The sequence below is a fragment of the Phocoena sinus genome, chromosome 18, assembly GCF_008692025.1.
Source record: "Phocoena sinus isolate mPhoSin1 chromosome 18, mPhoSin1.pri, whole genome shotgun sequence".
Classification (NCBI taxonomy): Eukaryota; Metazoa; Chordata; class Mammalia; order Artiodactyla; family Phocoenidae; genus Phocoena; species Phocoena sinus.
The window spans coordinates 25,434,445-25,451,148 of NC_045780.1; the positions used below are offsets into that span (position 1 = coordinate 25,434,445).

A 16,704-nucleotide genomic window follows, 5' to 3' on the forward strand; every position below is an offset into this window, starting at 1 on the left:
GCATTTCTCTTATGGTGTTTTTGACCTCTATCATTTCTTAACTTTTCTATGCTTCATTAAGGTTTTTTTCTTGAGGTTTTATCTTGTTCTTTTGTTTGGAACACATTCCTCTGTTTCTTCATTTTGCTTGACGCTCTGTGTTGGTTTCTACGCACTGGATGAAACAGTTACCTCTCCCAGTCTTGCAGCGTTGGCCTTGTGTAGGAGATGAGCTTTATTGTTCTAGCTGTCCTAGCTCTTCATTGTCTCAAACCTTTGTGAGCCAAGCAGTTTATTTTACCTTTAACAGCTCCCCGTCACTGAGGCTGTACCAAGACCAGTCAGTGCCAAAGGAGAGGAGTCAGGCTGATTAGAAGCCAGACCCTCAGGCAGCAGCTCTTACAGAATGCAAACATACACAGTCCCTTGTCGGCAAGCATAAGCCCCACTGGCTACCAGAGCCAGGGAACCTGGAGGCGTCCTCGGGGTAGCAGTCACAAAAATCAGGGCTCCAGACAGTGCATTAGTTCCTTTCTAGGAGATACCCGTGAGCTGTGGCGAGGCAGAGGGACAGTATAAGATGGCGTCCCCTGGCCTTCATTCCTTGAGCCCCTCCGTAGCCTCTAGATGCATGCCAGTTGTAAAGCCTGCTCCTAAGCCAAAGCTCCAGGACAAACGCGTAGGCCTCTTTCACAGAAAGCCCGGGGGTGTGTTTCAGTCAGCTGTTTGGGCAGTGCCCTGGCTTGGTAGCCTGCCAAGAACTGTCTATGGGATTGTTGCAGTTCTGCGCACGTGCAGGAGTGCAAGCCGCCCGGCCACCAGAGCCAGGGAATCAAGCTGCCAAAACCAGGGCACCAGATGTAAACACGGGCACCAGATACATAGAAGAGCTCCTCTCCGAGAGATGCTGGCACACTGGAGTAGGGCAGAGGTAAAGCATGAAGATAGCGTGTCCTCGAGGTCTCAGGAAAGGTCTAAGGTCAGCCTCAGATGTGTCATTAATCAGAAGCCTGCCCCTCAGGCTGTGGCTATAATGATAAGGCGATAGGCTTCTCCAACTTGCTGTGGGAAAGACAGACCTCCTGGGTCTGTTGCCTCCTGCCGTGCCCCAGGGGTGGTAGGAGTTTATAAACTCTTTCTCCTTGGTTCCAGTTGTAGGACTCGTGGAGCATAAACCCCACTGGCCAGCAGAACCAGTTGATATAGAGGTGTCTCCTGGCAGCAGCCACAAAAGTCAGGGCACCTGACAAGGGTATAAGCTCTTTATGGGAAGATACCAGTGAGCTGGAGCAAGACAGAGGGAGAAAGCAAAGATTGCATCCATGGGTCTCCATTCCCTGAGAGCACCTCCATAGGCCCACATAAGTGAGCCAAAGCAGAAGCCTGTCCCTTAGGGCAAAGATCCTGATGAAGGAAACAGGGGGACTTCCCTGCTGGAGCAGTAGCTAAGAATCTGCCTGCCAAGGCAGGGCACACAGGTTTGATCCCTGATCCGGGAAGATCTCACATGCCGCAGAGCAACTAAGCCTGTGTGCCACAACTACTGAGCCTGTGCTCTAGAGGCCGCGAACCACAACTACTGAGCCCGCGTGCCACAACTGCGGAAGCCCACGCGCCTAGAGCCCATGCTCCACGACAAGAGAAGCCACCGCAGAGAGAAACCCGTGCACCGCAACAAAGAGTAGACCCCGTTTGCCGCAACTGGAGAAAGCCCTCATGCAGCAATGAAGACCCAACTCAGCCAAAACTAACTAACTAACTAACTAAATAAATAAATAAATAAATACAAGTAAGGAAACAGGCCTTTTTCTCAGAAAACCTGGGGAAGCGTTTCAGCCTGCTATCTGTGCAGCGCCCTGGGGTGATACCCCGCCAAGAACTGTCTCTCTGTGGGACCCAGGAGCGCAAGCCCCTCTGGCTTCCAGAGCCAGGTTATCAAGGGGCATCCCTTGGGTGGCAGCTGCAGAAACCAGGTCACCAGACATACAAACTGGGGCACTGGACATGTATAGAAGTTCTTCCCCTTTGGGAGATATTGGTGCTCTGGAGAGCAGCAGAGAGGGTGGTGATGCACCCACTGGCTGGAGCTAGGTGGGGCGGGGGTGTGGGGTGGGTAGTGCAAAGATGGTACCCACCAAAAAGAGAAAAAAGGGGAAAAAAAGCAAAAAAAGAAAGGAAGGAAAGAAGGAAGGAGGGGAGAAAGAGAAAGAAAGAAAAGAAAGAAAAAAGAAATGAAAGTTAAAAAAAAGAGGGAGAGCCAGAATATTGCACCCGCCAGCCTCCATCCCCAGAGAGTTTCCCAGCAGGCCTCTACCCCTCAGACCAACACTGTCAAAAGTAGCAAGTGAGTCCTTTTTCACAGAAAGCCTGGGCACTTTTCAAAGGGCTGCTTCTTTGCTGGGCCCTGGTACCCATGGGTCTGTGCACCAGCCCTCAGTTTGCTACAGCCCATGAGTCTCCCGTGTGCAGGCTTTGCTGGTCTTCTAAGCCAGATATTTGGGGGCTTGTCTCTTGGGTGCAGGTCTTAAAGGTTGGGGTGCCCAATATGGGGTATAAACCCTTCACTCCTCAGTGAGACGATTCGGGTTTTGAGTTCCCTTCTGTTGCAGATCCCTGCACTGGAGGTGGGGGATTTATGGTGAGATTCTGCCTCAGCCTTTCCCACCTGCTTCCATGTGGCTTCCCTCTCGTTTACCAGGTGTGAAGGGCTGCTCTGCCAGTTTTTAGCTTTCTTTCAGAGGAAACTGTTCCACATAAATTCGGTGTGTCCATGGGAGGAGGCGAGTTCAGGATTTTCCTATGTCACCATCTTGAACCAGAACCTCTATCATTTCTTTTTGGTTTTTTTCTTAGGATTTCCATCTCTCTGCTTACATTGCCCATCAGTTCCTGCATCCTGTCTATTTCATCCTTAGAACCCTTAGCATATTATTTATAGTTGTTTTCAATTCCTGGTCTGATAATTCCAACATTCCTGCCATGTCTGGTTCTGATGCTTGCTCTGTCTCTTCAAATTGTGGTTTTGTGGGCAGTGGAGCTGAGGTCAGCATCAAATTTGAAATATTTAAAGTGGATACAGAACTGTTTCAGCAACGCAGACAATTAAGTGTGTTGTCGGCGATGGTGCTGTTGGTAAAACATGTCTCCTGATATCCTACACAACAAACAAATTTCCATCTGAGTATGTACCAACTGTTTTTTTTTTTTTTTTAATATTTTTGCCACACCACACATAGTATGCAGGGATCTTAGTTCCCCAGCCAGGGATAGAACCCGTGGCCCCTGCAGTGGAAGCATGGAGTCTTAACTACTGGACCACCAGGGAAGTCCCTGTATGGACCGTTTTTGACAACTGTGCAGTCACAGTTATGATTGGTGGAGAGCCATATACTCTTGGACTTTTTTTTTTTTTTTTTGTGGTACGCGGGCCCCTCACCGCCGTGGCCTCTCCTGTTGCGGAGCGCAGGCTCAGCGGCCATGGCTCACGGGCCCAGCCGCTCCGCGGCATGTGGGATCCTCCCGGACCAGGGCACAAACCCGTGTCCCCTGCATTGGCAGGCGGACTCCCAACCACTGCCCCACCGGGGAAGCCCTACTCTTGGACTTTTTGATACTGCAGGGCAAGAGGATTATGACAGATAACCTCTGAGTTATCCACAAACAGATGTATTTCTAGTCTGTTTTTCAGTGGTCTCTCCATCCTCATTCAAAATGTGAAAGAAAAAGGGGTGCCTGAGATAACTTACCACTGTCCAAAGACTCCTTTCATGCTTATTGGGACCCAAATTGATCTCAGAGATGACCACTCCACTATTGAGAAACTTGCCAAGAATAAACGGAATCCTGTCACTCCAGAGGCTGCTGGAAAGCTGGCCAGTGACCTGAAGGCTGTCAAATACGTGGAGTGTTCTGCACTCACACAGGAAGGCCTAAAGAATGTATTTAACAAAGCAATATGGGCTGCCCTGGAGCCTCCAGAACTGAGGAGCTGCAGGTGTGTACTGCTATGAACGTCTCTCCAGAGGCCTTTTCTGCACAGCTGGTGTCGGCATCATACTAAAAGCAATGTTTAAATCAAACAATCTTAAAAATTAAGATTCGTTTTTGCAATAACGACAAATGCCCTGCACCTACCCACATTCACTCCTGTGAGACAAGGCCCATAGGTATGGCCCCCTTCCCCCTCTCAATACTAGTTAATTTTGAGTGATTGTGCATTGTCAGAAAAATGATCAGTACTAGTTTTTGTTTTGTCATTTCAAAAAAAATTTTTTGTTGTTGTTGTTTTTTTGTTTAAAAGCAAGGCATGCTTGTGATGACTCTGTAACAGACTAATTTGGGTTGTTGAAACAGTTCCCAGTTTCCACTCTGGAGAGCAATCTGGGATATCTAGCTTTTTTAATTTTCCTTTTTTGGGGGGTGGGGCAGGGAGGTGTGTGTGGGATTTGTTTTTATTTAGTCATGTTTTTTTAATTCATTAACCATTGGACAGCCCTTAAGGGGAGGAGGATGGATTGATTTCACATTCTACTTCCTAGATCTAGTTTAGAAAACATGTTCCCCACCTGGTGCTCTCAGGAAGGAGTATAGTAAACGCCTCATTTAACAATATACTCCTTTTTGGGAATTCCCTGGCGGCCCAGTGTTTAGGACTCGGTGCTTTCACCGCCGTAGGCCTGGGTTCGATCCCTGGTCGGTGGAACTAAGATCCCGCAAGCCGCGCAGTGGGGCTAAAAAAGAAAAACTTTACATACATACATACATACATACATACATATATATATATATATATATATATATATATATATATATATATATATACTCTTTTTGAAAGTTGCCTTTTCTCTTGACCCTTGAATAGGTCCAGTATTTGACAAAACTCATGAAAAGTGGTTGGAATCTGTCTTGCCCCTCCTCTGTTCTAGGATGCACTATATATATATGTGACCCTGACTCTCAAGGAAATTGGTTTGCCATTTGCCATTGATTTTTTTTAAGTTAATTTCTAACTTTTTTCACTGACAAATGAAGAAGAGTACTGCACCTTCTGAAATACACAAAATGGATTGAGTACGCAATTAAAAAACATTTTTTTTCCCTATCAAAAAAAAATTGTGGTTTTGCCTTTTAATTTTTTGTTGATATTGGGACCTGATGTGCTGGGTAAAGGGAACTGCAGCAAATAGACCTGTAGTAATGCAGCCGTGAGGAGTGGGGAGGGGAAGCCCTATTGTTCATGATTAGGTTTCAGCCTTTTAGGGAGCCTGTGCCTCTGAACTGTGAGCTTTAACTGTGTTTTTTACTGTTTTCCTTCCCCTTAGGTGGGATAGAGTGGGCTGGAGTTGGGTATTTCCCTTCTCCCACCTGGAAGGCTATAGTTAAGTGGAGCTGGGTATTTCCCTTAGTCGGGCTCTTATAAGACCCCAGCAGATTAGGCTCTGATTAACTAGTTTCTCCTGAGGGCAGGCCTGGTGCGAGAGTGCCCTGGGGTATTTAAAAACAGGCTCCATTTCCCCTCTCCCTTCGGAAGCACGAGGGGATTTTTCTCCCATGTTTACCGTGAAAACTCTCAAGCTCCCAGAGTCGGAGGCCCCCCTTCGATTGGGTCCTCTGGAGCTTTTAACTTCAGAGTTGTCTGCCCTGAGCCTCTAGCAATTTGTCAGTTGTGTTTGGAGTCTTCCTACCTCAGCCCTGGTTCCTGCCACGGTTCCTGCCCCTGCGTCTGCCCTCCCGGTAAGCCAGTACTCCCTGTTGTTGCGTCTCCAGTCTTGGGAACAGCCGTGTGCCCTGTGTCCTCCCCTCTCTTATGGATCCAGGAAGAGTTGTTGATTTTTCAGTCCATTCAGCTTTTTAATTGTTGTTAGGATAGAGTGGTGACTTCCACGCTCCTTACACGAGAAACCGAAATTGTTTTGCTTCTTTTTTTTTTTGTGGATGGCATCTTTTTCTTTTTTGAAGTGGTCACCAGTTCTGAGCGCTCTGCCAGGGACCAGAAGGGAGGGTTTGGGGGAACATCCTTCTCTCTTTTTTTAGTTGGAGGAAGTCAGCTGCCCTCCTCCCAGCCGCGCAGGCGAACGTCAGCTGGGCCCCATGCAGGAATAATGCTGCTGCCTGCTCCGGGGGTGCCTGTTTTGCATTTTTTAATCGTGACACATAAAGTACATGTTGTACCCCTTGTAGTTTTGTGGCGGTATTGGTGGTTAGGACACAGTGTAAGATCCCTTCCACTGGGATTCAAGGTTGGTCTTTGGGTGGTATCTTTTCCAGAAGAGGGAATTTCCAATTTGAAGGTCATGTAGGGTGTGTGGTGGGAAAGGAAACCTGACCTGTTGATGATAAATATGAGTGTATTTAATAAAACTTTAACAATATTTAAGGATAGATAATATTTTTAAAAAATTTTATTGGAGTAGAGTTGATTTATAATGCTGTGCTAGTTTCAGGTGTATAGCAAAGTGATTCAGTTATACGTGTGCATATATTCGTTCTTTTTCAGATACTTTTCCCACATAGGTTATTACAGAATATTGAGTAGAGTTCCCTGTGCTGTACAGTAGGTCCTTGTTAGTTATCTGTTTTATATATAGTAGTGTGTATGTTAGTCCCAAGCTCCTAGTTTATCCCTCCCCCCACCTTTCCCCTTTGGTAACCATAAGTTTGTTTTTGAAATCTGTGAGTCTGTTTCTGTTTTGTAAATAAGTTCATTTATATCATTTAAAAAAACTAGATTCCACATATGAGTGATATCATATGATATTTGTCTTTCTCTGTCTGACTTACTTCACTGAGTATGATAATCTCCAGGTCCATGCATGTTGCTGCAAATGGCATTATTTCATCTTTTTTTATGGCTAATATTCCATTGTATAGATGTACCACATCTTCTTTATCCATTCCTCTGTTGATGGACCTTTAGGTTGCTTCCATGTCTTGGCTATTGAAAATAGTGCTGCAGCGAACATTGGGGTGCATGTATCTTTTCGAATTATGGTTTTCTCTGGATATTTGCCCAGGAGTGGGATTGCTGGATCATATGGTAATTCTATTTTTAGTTTTTCAAGGAACCTCCATACTGTTCTCCACAGCGGTTGTACCAATTTACATTCCCACCAGCAGTGCAAGAGGGTTCCCTTTTCTCCACACCCTTTCCAGCATTCATTGTTTGTAGACTTTTTGATGATGGCCGTTCGGACCAGTGTGAGGTGATACAAAGATAGATATTAGATCAAATTAGGGTCATGTAAGGTCCAGAAGAGGTGAGAAATCTTCATTGGCCTGCCAGTATTATTTCATAATACATAATTATGCATAAGGGAATAATCAGTGTTGACTGGAGGGGGAGGATCTGAGGATCTCCAGGACCAAGTACAAGATTTGGGGCAGGTTGGGTGCCTCAGAGAGTTTGGCTAGTTTGAACTTAAGAGCACTGTTGGCCTGCTTTATTTTTCCAGAGGATTGAGGGTGGCTAAGACAGTGAAATTTTTGTAGCAGTGCAAGTACTTGTTGAATATCCTCAATAACCTTACTGTTGAAGTGGGTTCCTCTGTCACTAGAGAGGAACAAAGGGACCCCCACGTAGGGAAAATTCTTTCTGGTACCAGCTTAGCTACAGTTGTGGCAGTAGCCTGTTTGCAGAAAAAAAAAGCTTCTAACCATCCCACAAACAAGGATATACATGTCCTTCTTTTTTTGTGTATAAAAAGGGAAAAGGGTAACGAGTAATTGAGGGGTCCAAAGGTGGAAGAAGAGGATAGTTTTTTTCAGGTTTTGAAACAGAGACGTGGAAGGAGTCCCAGTTCGAGGGATCAGTGTTGGTTCCTTGGTCATGGCATAGAGAGGCGAGGCGATCGTGGAAAAGCTAGGGATCCGGCTCAGCAATAGGCACCTAATCCCAGAAACCCTCAGGGTTGTCTTGGTCTCAGGGAAGTGGTCTTTTTTTAAAATTTTTATTGGATTATAGCTGTTTTACAATGTTGTGTTAGTTTCTGCTGTGCAGCAAAGTGAATCAATTATTCGTATACATATATCCACTCTTTTTTAGAATTCCTTCCCATTAAGGTCACTACAGAGCTATTAAACAATAGCTAGCAACAAAACCAAACCAAGAGGGCTTCCCTGGTGGCGCAGTGGTTGAGAGTCCGCCTGCCGATGCAGGGGACGCGGGTTCGTGCCTGGGTCCGGGAGGATCCCACATGCCGCGGAGCGGCTGGGCCCGTGAGCCATGGCCGCTGAGCCTGCGCTCCGCAACGGGAGAGGCCACAGCAGTGAGAGGCCCGCGTACCGCAAAAAAAAAAAACAAAAACAAAAAACCAAAACCAAACCAAACCAAGAGATGGCCCCCAAAACCAAAATCAAATCCTTACCGTGCTACCACAGACAGTTTTCTGCAGCACATGGATCAGGGGCTGGACTCCAGCCTGAGATCCCTAAATCGCCCTTTAGGGAAGCGGCACAGGGGCTCAAAAAGCCTCAGGAGCTGGGTGGAGAAGATGGGGGCCCAGAGGTGGGCTTCTAGTTCCATTCCAGTAATGGCACCAAACTGTCAAAGACAAAAACCAAACAAGTAAGGAAACTGAGTTTATTCAGAATATTGCCATCGTGGAGAACAGTTCAGAATCAAAGGCAGGGTGAGTTTGCCTTAGACTGTTATAGGGAGGGTTTGGACAAGTTATAGGTAGAGTGGTTTACAGTTAGAATTGCTTTTGTAACTAGGGGAAGTCTTGGTCGGCTGACTAGGAAATGTGTATTTTGGTGTCTAGCTAGTTTGGGCGCACTTTTTTTTTTTTTTTTTTGCCTCACAGCTCATCTTATGGGATGGTAGTTCCCCGGCCAGGGATCAAACCTGGGCCTAGCAGTGAGAGAACCGGGTCCTAACCACTGGACCGCCAGGGAATTTCCATGGGCGCACTTCTAATCTCAGTTAATCATTCATGAGACAAAGGACTTGGAGTTAGAGACCCTGTGTCTGGCCTTGTTGGCAGGTTCAGGCAAAAACGGAAAGGTCTGTGTTTAACCTTCTCACAGGTAAATAAGGGGCTCCTCTGTGAGCCCTATGGTAGTCATGAGAAAGAGTAGACAATGACTCTTATCTAAGTCACTCGGGAGAAGGTGGTTTGCCGCAGTTACCTATTTCCAATCACAAAAGGATAGGATCATCTCCAGGGAGAAAAAAAAAAAAAAAAGGTTGAAGGGATTTCTTAATCATGGCTGTTTGCCCTGTGGCACAGGGATTAGGTAAAGTTCAACAGTTGTCAGTTTCAAGGTTAATTTTTTTCCATTATGATCCAGTTGTTTTGGTAACATTTGTTGAAAAGATTTGTTGCTGCCAATGCTATGTTTCTAAAATGAAAACTTCAGTCCTTAGTTGCATTAGCCACATTTCAAGTGTTTAAGAGCCACATGTGGCTAATGGCTACCATAATGGATAACCCAGACATAGAACATTTTCGTCATCACAGAAAATGTTACTGAACAATACTGCTGTAGGCCTTACAGCACAGTGTCTAATAAATGTTTTGAATTTTGTGAAAAGCAGTCGAAAGCAAATTACACTGTTAGAGACACATATGAAAAAGTTAAAACTCAATGACTGAGCACAATTTATTTTGAGGATTTTATAGTGAAACAATGTTGATAAACACAAATATAAAAACACTTGTAAAGCGTACATTAGACCAGACTAATTCAAGGGATGTTTGGGTATGTATGATGCTGAACTCTTAGGATCCCACACAGTACAGGGTCTCTTTGTTAAATATTTTTATTTAAAATTCTCCTTAATAACTAGAATTCCAGAATCTTCAGTTAATTTGGGGATGGTAGTGAAAGGAGCTATACTGGATTAGTTATGAACATTCATATCAAGAGAATTAATGAAAATACTTCAGCACTACTTCTGGAACATGAAATATAGACTTTGTGAGACCACCAAAGCATCTGTTAATATTCTTGATTTGCGTATTTGAGAAAATTCATACATACTGCTAGATGTTTAAAATATGATATTGCTAGATGTTTAAAATATGATCAGATCCTTCAGAATTTTCTCCCAGAGAGGCAAGTTTAAAGGCTGTACAGTGTAAAATCCAAAATACTGACAATACCAAATGCTAGGGAGGATGTGGAACAATAGGAACGCTCATTAATTGCTGGTGGGAATGCAAAAAAGTACAGGCCACCACTTTGGAAAACATTTTGGCACTTGCTTACAAAGTTAAACATAGTATTACCATGTGATCCAGCAGTCACAGTCCTTGGCATATACCAAAATGAGTTGAAAACTTATGTCCATGCAGTAACCAACACGAGTGTTTATAGCAGCTTTATTCATAATTGCAAAAATTCAAAGCAAACAAAATGTCATTTAGCAGGGAAATGGATAAGTAAACTGGTATACGTACACAATGGAATATTACTCAATGATAAAAAGAAATGACTATCAAGCCGTGAAAAGACATGGGAATCTTAACTGAATATTACCAAGTGAAAGAAGATATATTCCAACTGCAAGACACTCTGGAAAAGATAAAACTAGACAATAAAAAGATCAATGTTTCCCAGGGGCTGGGGGGCAAGGAAGAGGAGGCATAAGTAGATTCAACAGAGGATTTTTAGGACCGTGAAACGATTCTGTATATTACTGTAATGATGATAGGTACATGACATACATTTTTCAAAACCCACAGACCTGTACAACACAAAGAGTAAACCCTAACATTAAACTACACGCTTTAATTAATGATATATCAGTGTTAAGTTCATCACTTGTAACAACGGCACACACTAATGCAATATGTTGTAAACAGCGGAAACTGAGAAGGGGTGGAATATGTGGGAGCTTCCTGTAGCTTTCTGTTGGATTTTCCAGTAAACCTAAAACTGATCTTAAAATCTATTTATTAAAAAAACAAAACTCCCAAAACTTAAAGTGTCTCTGCAGAAACCTGCAGGGTTTTTCCCATTTTCCTACAGGCTCATGATTTCAAATGAGAGGTTGCTACATCTTTCATAAACGTTAGAAGAAAAGCTAAAACTTATTGAACCTTTATATTATGGGTACTACGTATAAGTATGTTATTCTACTAATCAACAAATATTTACTGAGAGCAAGTATATCCAGCCTACGTTTAGAGGTATATCACCTATGCAATTTAGTTCAGTCGTCACACGCTATGAAATACTATTACTATTAACGTTTTCAAAAACAAGAACTCTGAGAAGTCAAACAACTGATAAACACTAGAACGGGTATCTAAACTGAATTCCACACCCAAAGTTCGAAACCATAACACCGAATAGAAGAGAAATAGCGATTTCTAACTCCGTCATCCGAAACAATGAACAGCCGACAATCTCGCGATGTTGTTGCGGCTACTACTACTCCCAACATGCAAAGCGGCTACCGTGCCGCAGCCCGTGCCGCAGCTGGTGCCGCAGCCTATGCCGCAGAGTCCGGAGGGCCCCGGCGTGCCTCGAGGCGCGAAAGGTAACCTGGGAGCCGTAGTTCTCCTGGACGCCTACTGGTGTTGCCAGCGCGGCGGTGGTGGATCGCTCGGTTCCAGCCAGTAGGTCCTGTGAGGGCGAGTTGAGGCGGAGAAAGGGCGTGGAACTGGAAACGGGTGAGTCGGACGCGGTCTACGCGGTCGAGGGAGGCGGCACCGCGGCTTAGGGTTGACTTAAATAAATGGACCCGTGCTGCAGTCTCTCCGGAGACACCGCGGTCTTAGCGTCAGCGAGCAGAGGGTGAGGAGGCGCCAGAGCCCGGTCCTTGCACCCGTACTCGTCCTCAGCTCTCCGCCAGCATCTCCACCATGCAGTCCCGGGAAGAAGCTTCGCGCTCTCGCCGCCTTGCCAGTCCCCGCGGCGGGAAGCGGCCCAAAAGGGTTCACAAACCCACGGTTTCAGCTTTTTTCACGGGCCCGGAGGAGCTGAAGGACACGGCCCATTCCGCAGCCCTGCTGGCTCAGCTCAAGTCTTTCTACGACGCGCGGCTGCTCTGTGATGTGACCATTGAGGTGGTCACGCCTGGCAGTGGGCCTGGCACGGGCCGCCTCTTCCCCTGCAACCGTAACGTGCTGGCTGCCGCGTGTCCTTACTTCAAGAGCATGTTCACCGGCGGCATGTACGAGAGTCACCAGACGAACGTGACCATGCACGATGTGGATGCCGAGTCCTTCGAGGTGCTGGTCGATTACTGCTACACGGGTCGTGTGTCTCTGAGTGAATCCAACGTGGAGCGCCTGTACGCCGCCTCCGACATGCTGCAGCTCGAGTATGTGCGTGAAGCCTGTGCCTCCTTCCTAGCCCGCCGTCTTGACCTGGCCAACTGCACGGCCATCTTCAAGTTCGCCGACGCGTTTGGCCATCGCAAGCTGCGATCACAGGCCCAGTCGTTTATAGCCCACAACTTCAAGCAGCTCAGCCAGATGAGTTCGATTCGGGAGGAGTCTCTGGCAGATCTGACCCTGGCCCAACTTCTGACTGTCCTGCGCCTGGACAGCCTAAACATCGAGCATGAGCAGACCGTGTGCCACGTGGCGGTGCAGTGGTTGGAGGCGGCTCCCAAGGAGCGGGGTCCCAGCGCTGCAGAAGTCTTCAAGTGTGTCCGCTGGACACACTTCACCGATGAAGATCGGAATTACCTGGAGGGGCTGTTGACCAACACCATGGTGAAGAAGTACTGTCTGGACCTTGTTGAAGGGGCCCGGCAGATGCGATATGGTGACACGTTGTGCAAGTCTCTGGTGCCAAAGCCAGAGAGCAGCAGCGGTGGCAGCAGCAGCAGCGGCGGCGGCGGCGGCGTTAGCAGTGTCGTTAGTGGCGCTGGTGGTGGCGGCGGCGGCGGCTGCAGCAGCAGCTCTGTTGTATCGGTGGCAGAAAATCCACCCCAGAGGCTGGGTGTGTATGCCAAGAAGATGGTGATCTTCTTTGGGCATCCCAGAGATCCCTTTCTGTGCTGTGACCCATACTCGGGGGACATTTACAAAGTGCCATCACCTTTGACCTGCCTTGCTCACACTAGGACTGTGACCACCTTAGCTGTCTGTGTCTCTCCAGACCATGACATCTATCTGGCCGCCCAGCCCAGGAAAGACCTCTGGGTGTATAAACCAGCCCAGAATAGCTGGCAGCAACTTGCTGACCGCCTGCTCTGCCGTGAGGGCATGGATGTGGCGTACCTCAATGGCTACATTTACATTTTGGGTGGGCGAGACCCTATTACCGGCATTAAACTGAAGGAGGTGGAGTGCTACAGTGTCCAGAGGAACCAGTGGGCACTGGTGGCTCCACTGCCCCATTCTTTTATTTCCTTCGATCTGATGGTAATTCAGAACTATCTTTACGCTCTCAATAGTAAGCGCATGTTCTGCTTTGATCCCAGCCACAATATGTGGCTGAAGTGTGTTTCTCTGAAGCGCAATGATTTTCAGGAAGCCTGTGTCTTCAATGATGAGATCTATTGCATCTGCGACATCCCTGTCATGAAGGTGTACAATCCAGTCAGGGGAGAGTGGAGGCAGATTAATAACATTCCCTTGGTGTCAGAGACTAACAACTACCGGATTATCAATCACGGCCAAAAACTGTTGCTGATCACCTCACGCACCCCGCAGTGGAAAAAGAACCGGGTGACCGTGTATGAATATGATATTAGGGGTGACCAGTGGATTAATATAGGTACCACATTAGGCCTGTTCCAGTTTGATTCTAACTTTTTTTGCCTCTCAGCTCGCGTTTATCCTTCCTGCCTTGAACCTGGTCAGAGTTTTCTCACTGAGGAGGAAGAAGTGCCCAGTGAATCTAGCACTGAGTGGGATTTAGGTGGATTCAGTGAGCTGGACTCTGAGTCAGGAAGTTCAAGTTCTTTATCTGATGATGATTTGTGGGTTCAGGTAGCCCCTCAGTGAAATGTGCAGGGTCAGCAGAGTGTGTTATAGATAAGCTGAAACACTAAGGTGTTTTTACTGCTTTGGAAGGTATCTTAAAGAGACCCTTTCGTTTTGCTGGAAAAAAAAAAAAAAGTTAATTTCAGGTTTGGTTTAGAAAGGGTATTGTTTGAAATACTAACGTAATTTAATGTTACAGAATTTAAACATTAAAAGAAATCAACCTATTTAATAATTTACTGTTCTAAAAGTCCAGTGTTGATTGTTTAGTATGTTTATGTTTGATGACAATATAAGTTAGTTGTAATCAATAGTCTTCTATTATTAAATCTTACATTCTGTCTTGTGCCACAAATACTTCAACTTGAATTTTAATTTCTACAATAGAAAAACTGATTGGTTAGGAATTATTAGAGAGGGTTGGAAAGCATATATTTTCCTTCAGAACAGTGTAGAAGATTTCCAAAACTTTAAACTAGTGGGTTTTTACAAAATGTGTTCTAACACATATAGTCTGCTAAGTTTTAGTTCAGTTTTCTCCTCTTTTGTGAAAAAAAAAATACATATGTTTAATGTGACTGAACGGTGATTTCATTTGTGATAATATATAGAATGGTCATAAGCTCACTGAAAGTAAAAACAAAAAAACAGGATTCTACTGTTTGAAAAGAAATTTCAGTTTTAAATCTGTAATATAACGTGTATTTGCAAATAGTGACCAATTTTCCATCTAAAAAAATTCCATTCTAGTAGTGTCACCAATCATCTAAAAACCTTTAAAAAAAAAAAAAACCCAGTAACTTGCTTTGTAGGTTCATATTTTAAATCTATACTTGATACATGCTTCACTGAATCAGAGGAATAATCCTTTTTTCACTGGACATGATTGTGAAAATTTTTATCCACTGTCCTAAAAAGTTTATGTGATTCTTAAAATATTTTGGCTGTACAGTTTTGGTGTTTATCTTAGAAGATTTGTCAACAAGATGTGATTATTCTTTACTGTTTTGTGAGTAATATTGGTTTTGAAAGTATGTATTAGTTAAGAACAGTATTTTATTGAAATCAGTAGTTATTGTGTCTGTCAACTATAAGATCAAGTGCCAGCAAAGAATTTTCAAACTCTAAGTTGTGTATAGAACTGTTTTGTGTAGCATTGAAAAATTCTGTCAGTTTTGTAAGTCACTAAATGTTATTATCAGCTTAAAGGTATTTTTCTATTAAAAGTTTACAGTTCAATAACATAAGTGGATGATAGCATTTGGGGCCAGTAGTGAAAGTATATTTCGTCTAAAATATTTCTCTATGCAGTGGTGTACAAGGCTATTTTATTATGGTATTTGTATCTGTTCTGTGTTTCTCTATGAACCATGCTCCAGTCTTTGTTTCTGTCAGCATATGTAAGGGAAAGAAAGTCCAGAAATAGAGAATAAATCACACAAGACTTACATTGTTAAATACATGAAAACATAAGTGCTTACCTCTTGAGGGTTTATTAGATATAGTTGTTATTGATACATATACATGATAAGTGACCAGATGTTTATGGTGTATAACTTTTTCTACACACAATCAGAATTATCTCCCTGAATCTTCATTCAGTGACATGATAATTCCTCTTCTGTGTTTATTCTCTAGTGACAGCGTGCTAACATTTCTTACACCCGGGCAGAGTACAGAGGAATGTGCTCTTTCTGGTAGGGAACTGGATTTTTTATTGAAATACCATAGGATGAAAACAGAGGGGAAGACGTAAAAGGTTGTTTTTTTTTTTAAAGATATTTCTTAGCCATTTTGATGGGCTGTTTGAAGATTCTACAAGACATTCCTGTTCAACATTTTTAGTGAAATAAGATGCTTGCTTATCCTACCAGTATGTGTTCCTTCAGAAGGACAGACATGCTTTTAGTTGCCTGAGGCTCAGTTTTGTTCCATTTGACATCAAGGTTGTTTTCGGCACTGTCCTTAACACAAAGCTGTTTCTCAATAGGGTTATTTTTTTGGCCAACTTTTTCTTCACCAGGAACTTCTTGTTGATAGCTTTTTCCTTTGTCGGGTTGAAATAGAACAGTGGTGATCTCAACCAGACTATCCTTCTGCAGAATTAAGGTGTGCAACTGATTGATAAAAGACAGATTCTCCAATTGTCATTTTCAACCTTTAAGTTAAGGCCTAAGCGAAATAGTAGTAATATCTTGGTTTACAAAGAGATTTTCTTGGGAAGAATTTGGTTTCGTGCTATATTTGTGAATTAGAGAATAGTTGTTAATCATTATTTTACGGATAAGTGATTTGTATGTGATTAGTTACAAATAAAACATACTAGAATCTAGACTTTCTGATTTTTTAATTCATTGTTTCTGTTAAATGTATAAAACCCTTGCTTGTACAGTGAATGACAACTAGCAGTGTTGAAATCCCTTCTTGACTGGAAAGTACCCTTGTCTCTGTTTTCCAATTAATCAGCACATCTTTTAATAAATATGTTTGTAGGACTGCTATTCGTAAGATTTAGAATGATGTTAATTATCTTTCGTATCTGTCCCTGTAGTCTGAAAAGCTCAAAGGACCCCAATTTTTAAAAATTCTTTTAAGTTCAAACCATAAGTGGAGTTAGGATTTCCAAAAGGGTAAAGTAGAAATATTTGTACCTGATCTTGTTGAGAATCTGGGGAACACTTTTGATCTACTTCCAAGAAAAAGGCCGGTGTCATAACATCCCTGAAATTATAAAAGTATGACTACTTCTGAAGCTCATCAGACTCAAGATAAGAGCACTTGTGACAGTCTCTCCTCCCCATACCCGCGTAAAACCTTTAACCCTTTCATCATTCTAACT

General features: G+C 44.0%; 1 protein-coding gene and 1 pseudogene across 1 annotated transcript; both read left to right on the top strand.

Moving 5' to 3' along the window:
- Positions 1 to 746: 746 nt before the first annotated feature.
- Positions 747 to 3,989, top strand: LOC116742938 (annotated as a pseudogene).
- A 7,399-nt stretch (positions 3,990 to 11,388) lies between these two features.
- Positions 11,389 to 16,362, top strand: LOC116743315 (kelch repeat and BTB domain-containing protein 6). The gene has a single exon (XM_032611699.1). The coding sequence runs from the start codon at positions 11,790 to 11,792 to the stop codon at positions 13,884 to 13,886; it is 2,097 nt and encodes a 698-aa protein (XP_032467590.1). The 5' UTR covers positions 11,389 to 11,789; the 3' UTR covers positions 13,887 to 16,362.
- The last annotated feature ends 342 nt before the right edge of the window (positions 16,363 to 16,704 follow it).

Coding starts and splice junctions, on each gene's coding strand:
- LOC116743315 (XM_032611699.1), top strand. CDS start 11,790: ATGCAGTCCCGGGAAGAAGCTTCGCGCTCTCGCCGCCTTGCCAGTCCC.